This window comes from Sander lucioperca, chromosome 22 (assembly GCF_008315115.2).
Source record: "Sander lucioperca isolate FBNREF2018 chromosome 22, SLUC_FBN_1.2, whole genome shotgun sequence".
NCBI classification, from domain to species: domain Eukaryota; kingdom Metazoa; phylum Chordata; class Actinopteri; order Perciformes; family Percidae; genus Sander; species Sander lucioperca.
In genome coordinates, this window is record NC_050194.1 from 14,243,283 (window position 1) to 14,263,287 (window position 20,005).

The 20,005-nt window shown below is 39.1% G+C and overlaps 1 protein-coding gene across 3 annotated transcripts in view; it reads right to left on the bottom strand.

Moving 5' to 3' along the window:
- Positions 1 to 15,672: 15,672 nt before the first annotated feature.
- ngfrb (nerve growth factor receptor b) overlaps positions 15,673 to 20,005 on the bottom strand; it is a 32,644-nt gene continuing 28,311 nt past the window's right edge. For 2 of the 3 annotated variants that reach the window (XM_031315487.2, XM_031315486.2), the window contains one exon: positions 15,673 to 19,516. In XM_031315487.2, the coding sequence (XP_031171347.1) occupies positions 19,173 to 19,516 (344 nt within the window). In that variant the 3' untranslated portion in view covers positions 15,673 to 19,172. The remainder of the gene's footprint in view (positions 19,517 to 20,005) is intronic. The other variant, XR_004896398.1, reaches the window with a different exon arrangement.

A 20,005-nucleotide genomic window follows, 5' to 3' on the forward strand; every position in this document is an offset into this window, starting at 1 on the left:
CGCGGAGACTTCCGCCACTTAATATGTTCGTGTGGAAACACGAAAATTGACCTATGTTCCGTACAGAAAAGATTGCATTCGGTGCACATGTGCACCGCGCCGAAAGCCCTGTACCGAAACAGTCCGGTACGAATACATGTACCGTTACATATATTAGGGCTGTCAAACGAACATTTTCTTAATTGCGATTAATCGTTGAATTTCTATAGTTAATCGCATGTTTTATCACATGATTAAAATTCAATTATTTTGCATTTCAGAACTGTTTTTAAGTACATATTAATAATGGGAAGCAATTCTTACCAGTGTATCTTGACTGGGAATCAAATGAATGCAAAGACAGTTACTTTATGAACTTGATTTTAAGATTTGTATTTGTTTATTATATATTTAATCTAGTCACACATTTGAATCTAGAGTCAGTATTAGGGTTGGGTATTGTTTGGTTTGGATACCGGTGCTAAAGCGGTACTTTTAAAACGGTACCGGTGCCTTAACGATGCCTGAACCGATACTTTTTAAAAGAAGGTTACTAAAGCAACATTAAAGAACGGCTTGTTTATTGCTAAGGCCATATCGTCAAAATTAAATGTTTAATAATAATGTAATCACTATAACAATAACTTATTTCACTAGTAAATAGCTGTTGAATGACAAAAACAACCACCAGATGGGAAAAGGGCATTTAACAACAACTTTGAATGCACCACAAGGCTGTAAATTACCAGTTTCATTGAACGCACCATCTGTATTTTTCCGTCAACAGCAGCTGCAGATTGTTACATCCCGGTGTCGGAATCCTCTACAGTGAAATACAGACAAACTTTACACCGTTTAGTGTTAGCTGTCAGCATTGTAACTGTGTTTAATCCAGCTACTAGCTAGCGGTAGGCTAACGTTAGCTGCTGTCGAGTATAGTGTTAACTAGCGTCACGTGCAGCAATGTTTCTGTTGCCTGTAATGTCTGTTTCAGAGCATCAGAGAGAAGTGCAGGCATATCAGTGGCACCAGAATGAGGCGCCGAAATCCGCGTTGTTATTCCTGCAGCAGAAGGATGTGTTACGAGGAAGTACGGCAAAATAGTAGCCTGTTAGGCACGACGCAAAGCCGAGTGAAGTGAAAATAAATTAATAAATGGCGGCATGCGATTAATACGATAAAAAAATGAACGCATTATGCTCAGCCCTTAATCGCATCGCGATTAGCGCATTAATGCTGACAGCCCTAATAATAATAATATATATATATATATATATATATATATATATATATATATTTTTTTTTTAGTTAATTTTTTTTTACAGAGGATGGAAACAAAAGTAATACGTTTATGTTGGTAACACTGAAATACGACTGAAAAAAATCAATATAGTATTTTAATTCTATAGACAAAAAACGTTCTAAGACTGACTAATGCAGGTATACTTTAGCCCACCTATCCAGTCTATCCTGTGTGAACAAACTTCACAAATTCACAGGAAAAGACTTTCCTTTTTTGTAGTTTGTTTTTCTTGTTGTTCACAAGGCCGTTTGTTTTGATCTGACCTCTCTTGATAAAGTCATATCCAGACATCTACTGTTTCTGTCGAGAGTAATTTGATTTCCCTGGTGAATTCTATACTCCTGAGAAGACTGGACAGTCAGGGGACTGTAGCTGCAATCCTAGAAGTCATGAAACTGACTGAGCAAACCATGTGTGAAAAATCAGCACTTTGTTACGTGTACGTACCATTACTTTCATCCATGCTGTGTTCTTCACAGATTTACTGTGACATTGTTACTGTCCTGAAAATTACATCTCACAAGAGCAAATTTTTTTGAATCTTCATAGTTTATCTGCAGTCTTAATGTATTTATATTATGTCCCATTTAAAGTGAAAAAACTAACAAAAATCTAATCATGTCTTATCAGCCTCTCTTCCCCAATGGGGAAAGTATAATAATACTATGATGTTGTGTTTGGTCATGCTTATTCATCAATTAATTCCATAAAAATCCATTATAATAAAAATGCCATGATTATGAATTATATTGTCTGTGACATGCTGTTTCCATCAGTCTTCCATTTGAAATATTAGATCAGAGGTTTACCAGAGGGCTTCCTCTTGCCATCTGGTTCTGCTGTCAACCCATGACTGCTTCCTTCAGTCCTTAAACCTGTAGTACGGCTTTCAGTGACTCGCTAAAGATTTGTCTTAAAAAGCATCTGGGGAAAAAAATGCATTTATATGTTTGTACAAAGCATGTGTTGAAGTAAGATCATGCGCATGCATGTGTTCCTATGGTCACACTAGCCTATATGTTAAATAGAAACACATGCATAAAATAATTTAACATTGTAACCCTCTTCCTCCCCCCTTCCACTGACTGGTTTGTCTTGTCTGTGCGATAGCCATGTCCTCGTACTTTCACATATTGGCTGCAGTCGAATAGTCAAATTTGCTTAGGAAGGTTCCTAACGGAGTGAAATGACCCGGAAGTAGTTAAGTGGCTGCCATGATAAGAGGCGTTTGAATAGTCTAAGTGATATGAAAGGTGCTTCATCGCCTCCTTTGCGATAATGCCGTCCCACAAGTCCTTGCGGCAGCAAAATTCAAAATTCAAGCACCACCATTTCACCATTCATAATCAATGTAAGGTGTGCAGTAGCGCCGTAATCTTGTACGCACAGTGCGTGCATTTTATTTTCAGTGAGACATTACAACACATCTGATAGGCCTAATAATGATAATGTACTTTATGGTACTGTTTGTGTGGTTTAATAAATCGGTTAATGTGAGAACTTTACTCTCATCTCCAACACGTGTGACAGTGCAGTCCCCCGCACAGTCACAGTGGGGGGAACAGGGATTGAACTAAATGCAGACAGTTGAGGAGGAAGCAGGGTGATTTCAATGATTTACTGGAAATAGCTTACAGGCAGAGTGTCCAAATGGCAGCAGGTCTAGCAGGCAGATAAAAGGCAGACACAAAACAGCATTGCAACTATGATGACAACCTGACAGAGGAACAACAGCTCTGGGCCAGTATATGTGGAGCTGGATCTAATCAAAGGGAATGGGAAGCAGGTGGGTGATTGGTTGATGCAGGTGGGTGATTGGGTGATGCAGGTGAGGAGGTGGGCAAGGAAGGCCAGACAGAGCAGATGAGGGATGTGGGAATAGGACCACGTTCAGCCCCGACAAAACGTAGCAAACCGTTTATTTAAACTGAAACGGGTGCGTTGAACACCTTGCTCTGTGCGCAAGCGTACTGCCATTTTATTACCACAGGTTTGCATACATGTTGCTACTGATTGGGTTTCACTTTGACAAAGCCACTCAACGAGAGACACATTCACCAAATGAGAAAAAACATACTTCAAAGCCTGTTGCACACCATTGCACACCGTTCCGAAAAAAACGTGATATAAAAATAAGATAACATTTACATTTCATCCTTTGAGAAGCCCCCTGGCTGCTCTCACATGTTGCATTTTCTCCAGTTCACACTTTATAGTGTGTTAACCTCAGATTTTATATCCTGAGCACATTTAAAATTCAGGCCTCAGTTTTGTAGTATTGCCTCTTGCAGCAGGAATCTGTATGTTAACACAGTGTTGATGGGACCTTCGTTAAGAACTGAACTTCTTTGGGATTAAAGGAATCGTTTGAGAGAGAGTACGATGAGAAGAGCAATAACATTCTTGTCTCTCTATCTCTGAAGCTTAGTTAGCTTAGCACAAAGACTAGAAACAGGAAGGTAGCAAAATCCAGCATCTCTAAAGCTTGCTAATTAACACATTATTATATAAATTATAATTTATATCTTGTTTGTTTAATCCGTACAAAAAGCAAAGTGTAAAAACGAAACCTGTAAACACATTTGGACAGGGCCAAGATAGCTGTTTCCCACTGTTTCTATTTTTTTTTTTTTTTGCTAAACTAAGCTAATATTCTGCTGGCACTGGCTTCATATTTGAGCAAGAATATAAATGTTTAGTGAAAAATCAGTCTCATTCCCAGCTTTCAAGTCATTTGGTCAAACCAGATTGTATGTAGTTTTCTGAGTATTTTCAATTTACTTAAAATGCTTTTAGCTAATTTGCCTACATACTCTAATTAAGTTTATCCCAGAAATTAGAAGGCCATAGGTTGATGGAGTGAGTGATGGACTGGACAAAAGATAATGACAACCCTCCTGCTTTCCTTTTCCACTGTGTCACCATATTCTCTTTCCTCCGCCCCACCACCACTTCACTCCCTCCAACAGTGACCATGGGCTGTTTATCGACTGGCTTCTTCTTCCTGTTTGTGGTACTAAGAGGCTGAAATTAGATCTGCATCGCAGAGGATTTGAGATAAATTGGGCAGCGGATCGGTCCTAATGCAATTTTCACTTGGTTTCGGAGGGGAAAGAGGAGGATAGTTCATCACGAAGCAGCAGACAGGATAACACTAGATTAACACGGAAAAGGATGGGTTGAATGTGGGTCTGTTGGGTCTAGGTTGTGCTGCAATTAATGAGTTTTACAAAACAGGAAATATATATTGTGATTGTTCAGCACAGGAATTGCAGGAATTTGGCATTATTTATGGTTATACTGTATATGTAGCTGATTGGGATAAAAATATTCCCACTATGGTCAGTGATGGTCTAACTTTGGCCCATGCTATGCAAGGCCTCATCGTTGGCTGCATGCTATCCTCCGCTGAGGCTCCCTTGGGTTGGCCCAAATGGCTTTGGTACACAGGGGTAATCGGCCGCTCCCATTACAACTCCCGTGGGAGGGGGTTTTGCTCCTTAGCTTCATTGTACGGTTAGGAGTCGGGGTGTTGATCTCACTCTTTTCACTATCCCACTTTGATCTGACTCCAATCCCTGACAGCCGATACTGTAGCTGAACCTGACACTCGGCGCTGCCTCTGAACAAATCTGGAATGGGAAGAGGAGAATGGGATTGAGACGAGCAGGGCTGAATGCCAGAGAATCTGTTGTTTTGTGTGCCAGACAGACATGATGGCCCTCTTGGTTAAACTCAGCCCAAGAGGTCACGGTCCACCATAAAGAGAAGGGAATGCCCTGAGTGTCTCTTGATGTTTTTGTCACTTTCATCTGTTCACATGGATGCCTAAAATATAATTTGGACATGATGGTGATATGGGATTGTGTATTAGCATCTATATAAGGATTCTGTTCTTCAAGGTGTGTAAATATTGTGGATAATGTACAGATAATACCTTGCCCTGGAGATTTTCAAAATCCAATGAAGCACCATAGGCAGGATACACCTGTATTTTGTCATAATGAATTCAATAGCTTGATCAGAAAATAGTAGCTAGGAGGTTCAGTGAGTCTAGCCAGGGTCTCGTAAAATCTTTGTCTCCATCCGTGTCAGACTGTACACAATATCAGGATGGGGCTAGTGTTGACCCAGTTGTCCAAATGGCACTAACAAAAAACTTAAATTCCAGACAGAAAAGAGTCTCCACAAATCATGTAAAAATTAAAGATTGCGCAGGAGTGCTTTCTCGGTCAGCGACTGATGTGCTGCTCAGCTTCACTGCTGGCCAGAAGATGTATACTAGTACTAGTATGCCTGCGATATAGTTTCAGCGTTTGTATTTTTTGTGTTTTGAACATTGTTCTCGTGACAAATTTTATGAGTGGATTTGAGACTAAAATGTCATGGGAGGTTGGGACGCAATCTGTGATATGTAGTGCAGTAAATTGTCCTGGATCAGGGCTTGTCTCACACTGCCATCTACTATTTTTGATTGATGACCAAAGATGATTGTCAACATTCAGTGTAAAGGGGTCTTAAGTTTGCCCGTGGGTTAAGTCTACTATATTTGCTGCTCTAAGTGTAAGTGTACCAAGGAAGTTCAAAACAAGTCAGAAGACAACATAAAAGAAAGAGCCTAACTTTCTCATAACTTTATCCCTGATCTTACAGTTCTGACAGCTGTATTTTTCCTGAAGGGACGTTTCAGACTGAGTCTGAAGGCTGAATGGCCAGCCCTCCACAGGTGCTACAGATGGGCCCCACCAGCATTAGCTGCTATTGGCTGAATGGTATAGAGCTATCAGAAACCCGAGCCTTCCTGAATTAAATTGATAGAAAAGCCATTTAAACAGTGGCTGCACAAAGATCCCTTGGGATACACGGGGGCGTTCAGAGACATTTGATGTTGTGTGTTTCTCTGTGTATATGCTTAACCAAGCTTATCAAGCTTTACTGAGGTGTTTTGGGTTCCACTTATGTTTTCTTAGAAATACTCCCACTCTCAATTCTGAAGATTACCAATGCAGTTTGCATACATCACAAACAGACAAGCTGCAACACATTCTGCCTCAGGTCAGCACTAGAACTGATGTTGACCGATTGGGCCTCTTGTCTGTCATCACAGACTATGAACATACCTGAACAATACAGTGAAAAGAACCTAGAAATGTGCATTTGTGAAATTCTCCACTATGTCAGGTCATGTTTAGGACTTTCCAACAATTAGATAAGTATTTTCACATTTCATTGCAAGTAATGTTAACTGAAGGGTTGCATGTTCCTCAGAGGCTCCTTTTAAAAACAAATTGCTCTATCATTTCTGCATCATTTGCATATAAGCGGTAGACCAGAGGAGTCATATTAAACCTTTCACAAAAGATTTTGGCGTTTCTAGCACAATGGTTTCTTTATTCACGGGATGCTTTTGGAAAAAACGCTTGCTTAACACGGTATCGGTATCTTCATTACATAAAACACAGATGAAGTACCAAAACCCACAGGCTCTTTCTTATTCTTGGATGTTGAGATAGATGTGGGAAAGGACCATGTCATTCTAGAGAGCTGTATTATCTTTTGGAGTACAATAATCTGTGTCCTCTTCCACATCCACAGTGCAACATTACATCACTCCTTTATTTAGAGGCCATATCAATGTGACATCATGATCATCACTCTATACCTGCTTTCACCACAGAGACGGTTGGCTGGGATTGAAACTAAAGCCTTTGTATTATATGAGATGCAGAACATTGATGCTTGTCCTTGGCTATTCTGAAGGCTAATCAGATTTCATGAGGCAGAATATGGGGACAGAGTTCCAGTTTCCTGTACGCTCTGTCCAGATAATAGATATAGTGGACATCTCACAAATGACCCATGTCTCGAAGAGATCATCCTGTTGGTTAGCATGTTTTAGCCTAGGTTGGATTACCAGCAGGGCCCAGTTTACCCCCAGGTACAATGTGTGGCAATTCATTTAAAACGATAGACATTTTGTGATATGCGCTAATTTGCTTTCTCTGTGAGAATTAGGAGAGAAGACTGATACCTTTCTCATGTCTATATGGTAAATATGAACCGCCAGCAACTGTTTAGCTTAGCACAAAGACTGAAAAAACAGGGAAACAGCTAGTGTGGCTCTGTTTTAAACACCTCTAAAGATCACTTACACCTTATATCTTGTTTGTTTAATCCATCTAAAAACTGTGAAAAGTTTTTACACTTTTCACAGTTTTTACACATTAACACATTATAGTTTTACGTGAGAGTTATGTCCACGACTATTTCTTGGAAAGATTGATGCCCTACTACATGTAGCAATTTATTCAATTAATTTATTTCCATTTACGTCAGTGTCATTAAAATTGCCTTGCAGAGACTTATAACTTGCTTGACAACCCAATTACATATACGCCACTGATATTGCAAATGTAACTTTCAATGAACCAAGTGGCATTTCCCGTAATTTCCAAAGATTTACTTCAGTCAGTTGCTTAAAAGACATCTTCATTAGTCAACCTCAGTAACCACGAGTTGAAAGAGACCTTCTTGTTTTACCTTTGTGATAGAAGCAACAAGTGTTACTGGCCAACCCTGCCCCTGCACAGAAACATTTCTTAACAGTAACCTGTGCCTGTGCAGCTGGTGTGTGTTAGAAATGCCAGCACTCAGCCGTAGCCTCAGTAGAGTACATGCTGTTAACAGTGGTTAAGTTACTGTCTAAAGAAGCTTGGGGGGTAGCATAATGGTTATCAAAAGGTTGTGTGCTGTGATTGCTGCAACAGAAGAGAGAAAAATAATAAATTTTCATGTAAAGTTACAACAGCATCTGCAACAGAATCTCTTTACTGTTCTTCTCCGCAGAGTTGGCCCAAACTGTAAAAAGCTGGTTACCAATACGAGCCAGAACTAGAGGCCTCCCAACTACGGTTTGAAGCCACAGATCTGCAAAAGTAACATGCAAGAATGTAGTGTAGCAATAGCACAAGTAGAGGAGAGTCATAGAGCCAGTAAAGTGACTCAGTAATGTCAGTTACACAGTAGTATCAAGTTATCTAAAGTTTGCTTACGTTAGACACATAAGCTACTGATCATACCGGACCAAGTACTGTAGGGCTTTAGCAGCAAAACTGAGGGCATTAATTGAACAAGGATGCATTGTATTGCTTATAAATCAAATGTTTCATTTGTAAGATAAAAGATATGTTCATATTCTATTCATATACCTCATAGATGTGATTTATTTCTACAGTATTGCATTTTGCTAATATTCTCAGCATGTGCTAATAACTACCCCTACATGATATAATGGGATTTTCTAATAACATCCCTGGATCATAAACAATGTTTAAATATAAAGCATTTAATGTTAAGTGCTTACAAGGTTTCAAAGCCTTTCTTTGACAGGCGTTTGAAATATGCAGCTGCCTCAGAGTATCCGTGTCATTCAAGCAGTGTGTTTGTACCTCTAGGTGCAGATCAGGCTTTGGAGGTATCTTGGTTGTCTTGTTGCAATTGTAATCTGTGCTGTAGATCTTTTTTTTTTTCCTGTTATGACACGGAGGCTCTGTTGGTTCAGTGACTCACTTGTCAGGACAGGCTGAATCAAAGGGAGGAAGCATGTACAACATTTTCACATGAATGTGTGATGAAGCAAGTCAAAATTTGAAACAATGGGTTATGTCTATGGTTGACATCTTGTTGTTGTAATGACGACCACATTAATTTTCTCTTCCAAAACACTGTCCTGGGTATGAATTCTGTTGTAAACACGAGACAAGAAACTATGTGTCTGATCTCAATAGTGCCTGAATATTTTCTAATGGCACAGCTGACATGTGTGTGCCAGGCACCTGGTAAACAGATGGGACACACAAATAGAAACGGGGTTTTACATAAAATCCAATTAAACCAGTAATGTTTTAATGACATTTCCCCCTTGAACCAGCCCATGACAAACAAATAAATCCGCAAAGCCACTGGCTGGAATGCCTTACCAATTACGAGCTTCTGAAAGACACTGTGTGAATTGTGTAAAACTTTCCTTTTTTTGTCACTTTATACTACACACATTAAAGCTTCATCGTTGCTGAAAATGGAATAATTGTGGACAATAAAAGCTGTTACTCTCCAAAGCACATTCCCAGCGTTATGCTTTAATCCACGCTTTAAAGCTGCAGACATTTTATAACCCTTCAGTCAACAAAGATGTTGTTTCTTAGGAATTATGTTAACTGTTGGAATGATTTGACACTGTATTTGAATGTACTTGACATTTTATGACTTTTTTTACTACATTTTCTTGAGGCCACAGTAAGGGGTGTTCTGTCTTATTTACATCATATGGCAGTAAAAAAAAGACTGTAATTGAGAGGTGATCGATAAGGTACAATGCAGAGAATAGAGTTCAGAGAAAAGAGAAGGGTTTTCCAGGGAGAAGTAAGAGAGAGGACATGCACCATCTTTAAAGAGGAGAGGAGAGAGGAAAGGACAGGAGGGGGAGGAATTGAATAACGGGCTGATGTGGAAGGAGGTGAAAAATGGCTCTATTATAGGCCTAATAGAATTTCCCTTGGCCCAGAGGGACACAGAATGGACTCTCCCTCCTTCCCACTTTGCCTCTCTATCCTCTCATCCCTCCATTTGCCCGGGCCGGAGATATAATTTCATCACTCTTCACTTAATTGTGTGCGTTGCTGGCAGAGGCTCACTCTCTGTTCCAGCAAACAGAGGCAGGTGGGAGAGGAGGAAGAAGAGCAGAATAATAGAACAGAGTGGGCAACCACATCACTTCATTTTTATAGATGGACAGCGTGTAAAAGTGATGGGTTACGTGGTCCCCTCTGAGTAGCCAAGTGTAAACACAGCCAGAACACTGAGCGGGATCTCAGTGTGTCATACAGAATACAGCACTAGATGGATTTACAGTAACATGCTGTTAACCCATAACACAATCCATGTAGACATAATATAATTATTGCCTTTGTTTACATATGATTGCTTTTCCTAGTCAAGAAAAAGTTAAACAAAAAGAGTATATTTTACAGTGTGGTTAAAAAGATGATTTGAAAGTTGATAAATTTATGTTTCCGTCAGAATTTGCATTCATCGAAATGCATTACATAGGCCTATATTTTCTACAACACAAATTGTGAAGTAATTTATTTGTCCATTTCTCGAACATGATACAGATGCTACCAATTCTATATAGGGATGGGGCAATAACCAAATATATAAATGTTTTGTCAGCAGATAGAGACAACAGAAGTAACAGTATATGTATTGTTCTGGAAAGTAAAAATATACCTATGCGTGAGTCAGTGAGTTTTTGTCTGTACATTCATAAATCTTTGTTCAGTAATTGCATTGTAATATTTTATAGCTTACTGAAGTGAAAGTTTGGCCCAGACAATCCAATATGCCCAGCTCTATATACTGTATTTTCAGAAGCAGACTCACTCAAATAAATACATTTTAGGTAAACTGTACATGCTGTAGTTTTTGAAAGTTTTTAAAACCATATTAAAGGGACACAAAACTGGGATTTGGGATAGATTACACAAAGCAATATGTATAATTTAACGTGGTGCGGTGGAGACGGAAGACTACAGTAGCTCACCTCTGCAGCTTGTTCCCCAAACAGACAACGTTCACTGCAATATAATATATGGGCAGCACTGTGTACTTGTGGAAAAAGGTACTGTTGGGCAAAAGTTGATCAGGAAAAGTGAGTACTCAACTTGAATGTAAGTTGCTTAAAAGTTATTAAAAGGTCCCATGGCATGAAAATTTCACTTTATGAGGTTTTTTAACGTTAATGTGAGTTCCCCTAGCCTGCCTATGGTCCCCTAGTTGCTAGAAATGGTGATAGATGTAAACCAAGCTCTGGGTATCCTGCTCTGCCTTTGAGAAAATGAAAGCTCAGATGGGCCGATCTGGAATCTCCTCCTTATGACGTCATAAGGAGTAAGGTTACCTCCCCTTTCTCTGCTTTGCCCGCCCAGAGAATTTGGCCTGCCCATGAGAAAGCGAGAGACATCATGGCTTGAAAACAAGCAAAGCATGGCAGTTGGTCAAGGCCACTCCCCCACCCTCCACCTTGCCCCCCCTCTCTCCTCCTCAATAGCATTTAAAGCTACAGACACAGAAATGGCACATCCTAAGGAAAGCTCATTGTGGGGCTGGCTCTAGTGGCTGTAATTCTGCACCAAGGCTGAATTTCGGGAAAAGAGACTTCAGATACAGTATTAGGGGACCACTAAGGCCTATATAAAAGCATCCAAAAAGCAGCATGTCATAGGACCTTTAAGTGATTTGAGTTGAATGTTATTTTGTTATTGCCAAATGTTCCGGACCTCTCACCTTGAATAAAAATCAATCAATCAATGCGGACCTTTTGAGTAATATAAGTTTAGGAAACCTTGCTTTAGGTCAAGCTCCAAAAATACAGCATCCTTCATTTCCCCTAATACAACTCTATAACTTCAGAAGCTTTCTTAAAAATGTCTCCAAACCCAAGCCATAATACTTCACAATCACAATCCTCAGTTAAAAACCTGGTTGTAGTTTTGGCCCTTGGTATTAGTGTGTGAATGTTACTGTATGGTTAGAGAAGAGAAATAAACTGTCTGAATTAATTTGCTGTATTAGGAAAATGTCATTTAAAACCAGATTGGTACGACCTTCAATGTATTGTATACAAATTGTAACTGACCCTTAAATTCACGCCTAAGAAAGAAATAAAAGCTGCTCTACCTCTGTTACCTTGTCAGATGCCAACCTCTGACTTCAAAGGAGATCAGTCACTTCTTCCCTACTGTCCCACGCCATGTTGCTACTTTCAAAGGCTGCACAGTTGTGTTTGATCTCCTGTTAAAGTCCTCTGTGACCAAAGAGAACACGTGTGCCAACGTCTTGAATGATCTGCAGACTTGCTACAGTCAGCCATACATCATCATGAGTGTCTACTAAGATCCTCAGAGAAATGCTTTTCACTTGGTCTTAAAGAAGAAGATGCTTCAGACCTTTGACCTCATCTCATGATTGCCTTTTTAAAGAATACTGTGCTAACTTGTATAAGGGAAAAAAGACATGGAGGTTAGAAGAAATAACTAACAAGGAGTTCTTAAATCGGCTTCACAGGCAAATACTGTATGCTGCTTCTGACTCTTTAGCTGCCAGTCAGCATTTCTTTTCATTTCTGGAGCTGCAGAAATACTTATGTTGAATGGTTTGCTGTAAAAGGAAATTATCAACATTTTGGGGAAATACGATATTTGGTAGAGAGTTGGATAAGAAGATTAATACCAGAGTGTCAAGGTTGTCATTGTTGCCATTGGGACCTCAAGAAAGTCTCTGCAAGGTTATTTTAATAACTCACTTAAGTCAATAGAAATACATTTCTACATGTAAGGCATCAATCTTTTCAAGAAATAGTCGTGCACATAACCCCCCGCAAAACCATAATGTGTTCTTTTTACACTTCAGTTTTTGTATGGATTAAACAAACAAGATATAACTAGTGATCTCTAGAGGTTCCGGTCTTTGTGCTAAGCTAATTAGTTACTGGCTGTGGTTTCATATTCACTTTACAACCAGGAGAGTGGTATTCATCTTCTCATCTAACTCTTAGCAAGAAAGCAAATATGTGTATTCCCCAAAAATTCAATACCATAGCTTTAAACAAGGATCTAAATAGTTTATTCCTAGTTGATGATGGTAGGATGGATATGAACCTTCTGAAGTTATTACGTGTTACTTGTGTGAGACCTGTGGAAAACTGTTTTTCATGGCAAAGGTTTCACCAACTCACATTTCTAGACAGTCCTGAGGGAGTCATTTTCCACATTCTCACTTTATCAGTGATTTGTAGAGTAAATAAGAATTTGTAATATACTTTTTTTTCCTTGCTTTTCTCATTCATTCTTTTCATAGTCTTCACAGAATAAAGGGCAACATTTAAGCTGCATTCCTGTATGGTGCTAGTCTGACTATCACCAGACCAAGCTCAATCTTTTAAGATTGAACATTAGTCTGGTGGAGTCTGCTCTGTATTTTCTCTGTACAAGAGGCGTGATCAACGGGCATAGTTCAAATGATTCTGTACGCAATTGGATAGTCCTTGAACCAATCAGATAGTTAGTGTTTGGTTCTTGCAAAATTGTGAACGGAAGCAGGATAGATAAATGTACAGGTTTCCAGCCTGAGCTGCAGGGCGAAATCAAATCGCCGGGAGATTGGGCGGGGTTTACCCAGTCTAGTGGCTGAATGTTTTTGGCATTATCGATCTTGTTGCAAAATCGAAGGTAGCCCTTAGATCCATCGTTTCAGTATGAATCACATTGGAAGTAATCACTCAAGAGGAACTTCAGTAGGTTTTCATCATTACAGAATGTAAATCAGCATGTCGAAGTGTTCAAGATGATGTAAAGATTAATAATACAAACCCACTGATTATAAGCGGCGCGCCTCTACAGACTCAGTGAAGACAGCTTTTCTTCACTCTGTTCGACATGAAGCCAACACTCAACTGGTCACCCAAACTCAACGTGGCCTATCCTCTTTCACCACCACGTCACTCCTGCACACATGGTTCCCTTCACACATCGAACATTCCTCGCTAACGACTCACTGGAGGTTAGCAGCAGTTAGCTGGGGAATGTGTTTTCCATTTGAATCACGGTTCACTTAGAAACTGATCCTGGGTACTGGGACTGGGTCAGAACCTGTTGATGATATTTCTCTTTTCTATCTGAATAAGCAGAAGCAGGTCAGGGTGCAGTGAGCAAGATGGCAGGGTAAAGATTGTTGCTAATATCTATCTATCTATCTATCTATCTATCTATCTGACGCATAACCTCTTCACACACATGAGCAAACTAGCAAATACAGCTATCTGCACAATGCACTAATCAATCACCTGCCTATTGTAAGGCATACAGCTTTTCAATGTAATTTCCTTGTTATTATGTTGTATTTATTATTGTAAACTGTTCTTTATATGTTTGCTACCTCTTCTTGTAAGAAGTATTTACCTTTGGACCATAAAGTATACTAATTCATCACAATGTTTCCACACTAGTAATACTACCACTGGCTTAAGCCCACAGTGACATAAAAATATAAAGGCAGTGGGAACCAGTGTGCCAGCATGTGTCATGTCACGCACCATTACCTTGCCGTATCACTCACCAGAGTAAGTCTAATTGCGTTGACAGGCTGTTGGTTTCTATTATTATAGTATTGTGTTGCCGTTGCCACATTGACCACACGCAATGCCATAATTCATGCAGTCAGTTTGATGAAGCTAAAGAGGAACTAGTCCATCCTATTTAGCCCCCTTTTCAGTCCCCCATCCTCTTTCTTCCCTCCTTGGGCTGCAACTGTTGAAGCTTCCAGTAATCAGTCTGTCTCATTTGGCTTGGATTACACGTCAGAAGGACTTTAGTGGCTTTTGAGGAAAATGCACAGACCTCCATCCTGAGGGCAAAATACAAAAGAATCCAGGGCATATGGAGCCCCAAAGTGCACAATATTAAATAAATGAATAAGTAATTATGAAATAAATGTATCAAATGAATAAATTGTGTAACACATATTAACCTATAAATTGTAAATCCTTTAAGAAGTTATGCATTATACTCAACATATTAATGTGAAATGTCATTGTATCCTTATTTTCATAATAACAGTTTTATTGTAGTTCTTTTTTATTGCATTTTATGCTTATATTTCATTATAGCATTTTTCCTAACACTACTTTTATTTCATAATGTCCTCCTTTTATTTATCTTAACAAGGCTACAGTACACATGCTATGGTACCTAGCTAGACAGCTAACTAGCAATTTGTTCATGTTAGTATGGATTATTATTACCCAGTATCAGTGTACAGTAAAGAGCCAGTGTTAGCAGCAGCAGCTAGTTAATTTTTGCTTACCTGCGTTTCCCTTTCATTTGGAGTAATAATTCAAGCTCACAACCCAGTTTAGCTAGTTAGCTGGCTAGGTTGGTAGCATAGCTTTGTTAAGCTTAATAAAAGGTGAGGTTAGTTGTTTGTTTATTTACAGCAGCAGCCTCTAGCAACTAGGAGGAGCTAAAAAATAAATGATTAAATAACATTTCAGAATAATTTCTTGGTTGATTTATATGTTACTATATGTATTCATCAGAGTATTTCATAGCTCTGTAAACACGTAGACCAATTCACTGACTCACAAACTAACCTGTTTTGTACTTTTGCTTTGCTAGCTAGTGTGTGTGTGTGTGTGTGTGTGTGTGTGTGTGTGTGTGTGTGTGTGTGTGTGTGTGTGTGTGTGTGTGTGTGTGTGTGTGTGGGGCTCATATGTTACTGCAGGTAATGCACTCTTATGTTTGTGTGTGCATTGTTGGATCAATACAGGGTATAAGTGGATTTAAGAGCTTTATTATTGTTTTTTCTGCTTGTCTGATGTAGGAATTTGGTTTGCAAATTCACATTAAGTATAGTACAGTATATGTATTGGTAGGCTATACAAGGAACATTCAGTATTTCTCAGATTTCTACAATTCAGTACTGGTGGACCATGAGCCACATTACTAGCGCTTTTTTAACAAGCTTATCCTCCCCCCCCCCACCACCACCACCACCACCTCCCTCAAACCCCCATCTGCATGGCTACTTTGTTTCGCTCAAGTGCAATATGACATATTCACCTTCAGTTGGGTTTACTGTACATGTATGTCTGCTCACTGTTACTCAATTCAATCTCTCACATCTATCAAACTAAATACTGTCTGAGGAAAAAGCCTCCATCTTCAGTCACAGTCCCCACTCTGAAGATAGTGTTGACTAAGTTATAGTACAATGAAAAAAGGGCTTTCACGGAATGTCATTCTGTGGTAATGGCTAATATTGAAAACATCTGTAACGTTTCCTTAATCCTGTTAATTGCTATTTTACCAGAGTCATTTAAGTTTTGTATAATTTTTCAATTTGTCTGTCTGTCTGATAAATATATGGCTCTGGCCAGCAACCAGTTAGCTTAGCTTAACATAACGAGTGGAAACAGGGCAAATAGCTAGCCTAGCTCTGTCCTAAGGAAACATAATCTACCTACCAGCACTGGACCATGTATGCTATTGGACTAAGCCAGGCTATCATAAATAGTCTGGTATGTAACCCCCTGTAACACCACAATTTGTTATTACATTTACAGATTAAACAAACAAGGTATAACATACTAATTAGCTAGCTTTAAATGTACTGTGTACTGTGTATTTTACAAAGCCAGGCCATCGTTTTCTCCTGTTTTCAGTCTGTATGCTAAGCTAAGCTAACTGGCTCCTTGCTGTAGCCTTATATTAAATGTACACATATGAGAGTGATATTGTTAGTTAAGTTAAGCATATTTCCAAAAATGTCATACTGCAAAATGATTGACTTATTGTAGAGGGCACTCACATCACAGTGTATTATATTGTTGTATAGTTGAGTTTGTTGGTAGGGGGTGTTTTTCCTAATGGACAATTTGAACCTTTCCAGTTCTGACTAGCCTTAAAAGTATATTAAATTTGTGTCTAGTCTTAATGACGCACTGCATTAATACAACTGATAGTGAATAATTTGTTAATTGTAACTCACAAAGGCACCTACCTCCCCTTTGCCCTTCTTACCCTTTTAAACTTGGACAGCATTGATATTGTAACAACATCCAATTCACATAGTACAGTAGAGCCTTCTATGCTCTAACTAAAATAAAAACTAGAAAAAGACAAATTATTTACAAGTTAAAAAACAACTAAAGAAAATATACTTACAAAAACAGCTAACAAACAACAAATGTACATCAGCGGACACCTGAAATAGTTCCCAGGCACTTGTGATGCAAACAGACATAATTAGACATTTAAGTACTAAAATCTAGGACAACAAGAGAAACATAATACCATTTACAGTTGTTATTCGGTAGTTAAAATACAACAACCCTTAGAGAGTAGAGTGAGAATACCTTCATTTAAAGTAACACTACAGCATTAACTTAGTATGCTAGTGGTTAGTACCAATGTACAATCTGTAACTGAAAGTAACAGATGAAATTGCTGATATAGGTAAGTTTAGAACAGTAAACTATTTGCTCCTTCAAATATTTTCCCCCACAAAGAAAAAACAAATAGGTGCAATCCTCAGTCGGCAGCATAATATCATCATAATCACATTTTTTTAAGTATGCTCTGACAAATTCAAACCAAAAGGGTGCAACACAACACAATGTAAAAAGCACATACAGTACCACCATGAGAAGAGGAAGTCATGCTTGTACTTAAACAAGCTGAATGCTGGATCCTGGGTTTCACCTTTTACATTTAAGTAATCCAAAACTTTTCCGCTTTCCCTCGGTCTGATCATCCCACATCCTTTGACTTATGTCTCCACTGACTTGCCTTTTATCCAGAGGTCATTGTTGCAAACAATGAGGAAACAAGACACCCTTTTTTCTTTTTTTTCTGGCCCGCTTCCCTTTTCTTATTCACCTGTCTCAAGGATTGTCAGTTGCAAGAATCACTGCTTTGGATAAACACAGTGTCTATAAAGGGTGCAATCATAAGTGTAATATTGATGTAACACATTCATTCAAGATACCCTGAGAAATTAAGCAAAAAAGATAGAAAACCCTGGACTTTTGTTTGGCATTCTGATTATTCTGTATGTTTTTTTTTTCTTGGAATTTGAGTTGCTAGTTTCTGCATGCTGTTTACTGTTAAGGTAGCATTTCACCATCTATAGCACACATTGTAAATTAAATTGATTTTATACATACTATTACCATATATTGGCTACTAATAATGAGATTAAACAATACATGGTCCTCTCATGAAAGTGTTTCATACAGTATATGGCAGGATCTGGCGAGCTTCTGTGTTATGCAGATAGACCTGAGCACATAGAATAGTGTCTCATGTTGCCTCGGTCAATGACCTGCCCCACAGACCACCTAGTTGGCAAAGTCCAGCCAGCAGTTCTTATAGCAGTTGTCGGAAAAAAGGAAGGGTCTGCAGAAACCAGTTAGTTGAGATCAATCCCATGTGTGCTGCAGCAGCTCAATGTCCCACATATTTAAAATAAGAGCACATAGCCGGACTTTTGTTTTTGCTGAAAGAGATCAAGTTCATTTGAAAAGCATCCAAGCATCCTTCCTCAGGTTGTCGTATTTGCAAAGATCCAGATACTCCGTGGTATGCAGGCCCAATCGGGCAGCAGTAACAGACACAAGCCATTTGACAACTTAAATGCAAAAAGTCTAACATGGCATGTAAATAATGTCGCTTGTCAGGTATGGTCTCGAGACATTTACTCCTCTTTGGTAGCATAGATTTGTAAAGTAACAAGGTACAACACTGGCTTTTGAATGCTATAAGCTAGGGACAAACTAACTATGAATGTTTAGGAATAAAGATGCAGAGGATCAAGTTGTAGGAATGAAAGAGCCAGGTATCCACAATAAATTCAGTTCAAAGCCCATTTCTGCTCTATGGCTAATAAAGTCAGAGGATGGTAATAGTGTGGGAAGGCAAATGGATATCCAGGCTCAAAAATGGAATGATTATAGACATTTTTCTTCCACATAGGCTTTACAGTGTGTGGATTTTGAGACATGAGACATGAGAATGAATGATTATAAGCACATCCAGATGATTAAGTGAAGGGTTTTGGCTTTATTAAGTATGTTGATATTCAAGCAGTTTTTGAATTTCTGGCATTTTTATTCCTTGATTAAACATGATTTTTCAGGACTCATGATATTTGACTGCTGGCTTCATGAGGGAATAACTTTAAGCGGTTCTAGCATGAATTATGTGGTATGCAGGCCCAAAAGAAGGCCATGGAAGAATATTAAGGTTAAGGTGGTTTGCTTACTGTTAAGTTCAAATCACACTACAGAAGTGGCGGTAGGCTTCGCAACATTCGGGCTTAGCACCAGACTCTGGGCGATGTCATCGCGGTTAATTTTGCGCAGCGCTGTGCACAGCGTGTCGATACTGGCACAGTCCTTGCTCGCCCAGTCAGACAGGAGCGCGCGGACAGGATGCTCTTCCTGTTGGAAGGTGGCGATCCGCTCCTCCTCGTATCCCAGGAGGCCCGCCAGGTTGCACCAGTCACTGTCCTCCATGTGGTTGCAGTCATCTCCTTCGCTACCCCTGAACAGCAGCTTCTCCACTTTCTCTCTGGTGTGGAGAGGAAGGAGCAAACAAGGCTCTTCATCCATGGTGACAACTGCAGAGAGGGAAAACAAGTTGTCATTTCATTATTTGAATTTATATTATTTAGGTATGTTCAGCTTGGTGTGATGTTAAAATAATACAAAATCTAAATATGATTACATCTTCTAACAGAATCTCAGATCTTTTAACATAACTTTGAATTTTTTTATGAATGACTGGTTCACGTAAAGGACCATTCTGAGAAATCCCTACAAATTGCTCTCTATGACTGAGTAATATAATAACACAATAAGGATTCTACCTACATCCTGTTCATGAGCTTTTCAATTGGCTTTAATTATTTGTAAAAAGGAAATGATGGAGTGTACATTTCCTGCAGCAGCAACAACAATGTAAAAAGAAAGCACTGGGTAGCTGCATTGCATGAGCAGCAATAGCCTCTCTGGCCAACCTGTTCCATTAAAACATCATGACAGGAAAATATGCCTCTGACTGTCAACAGCAATGATTGTTTAGCACCAAAAATGCCTTCACACATTCC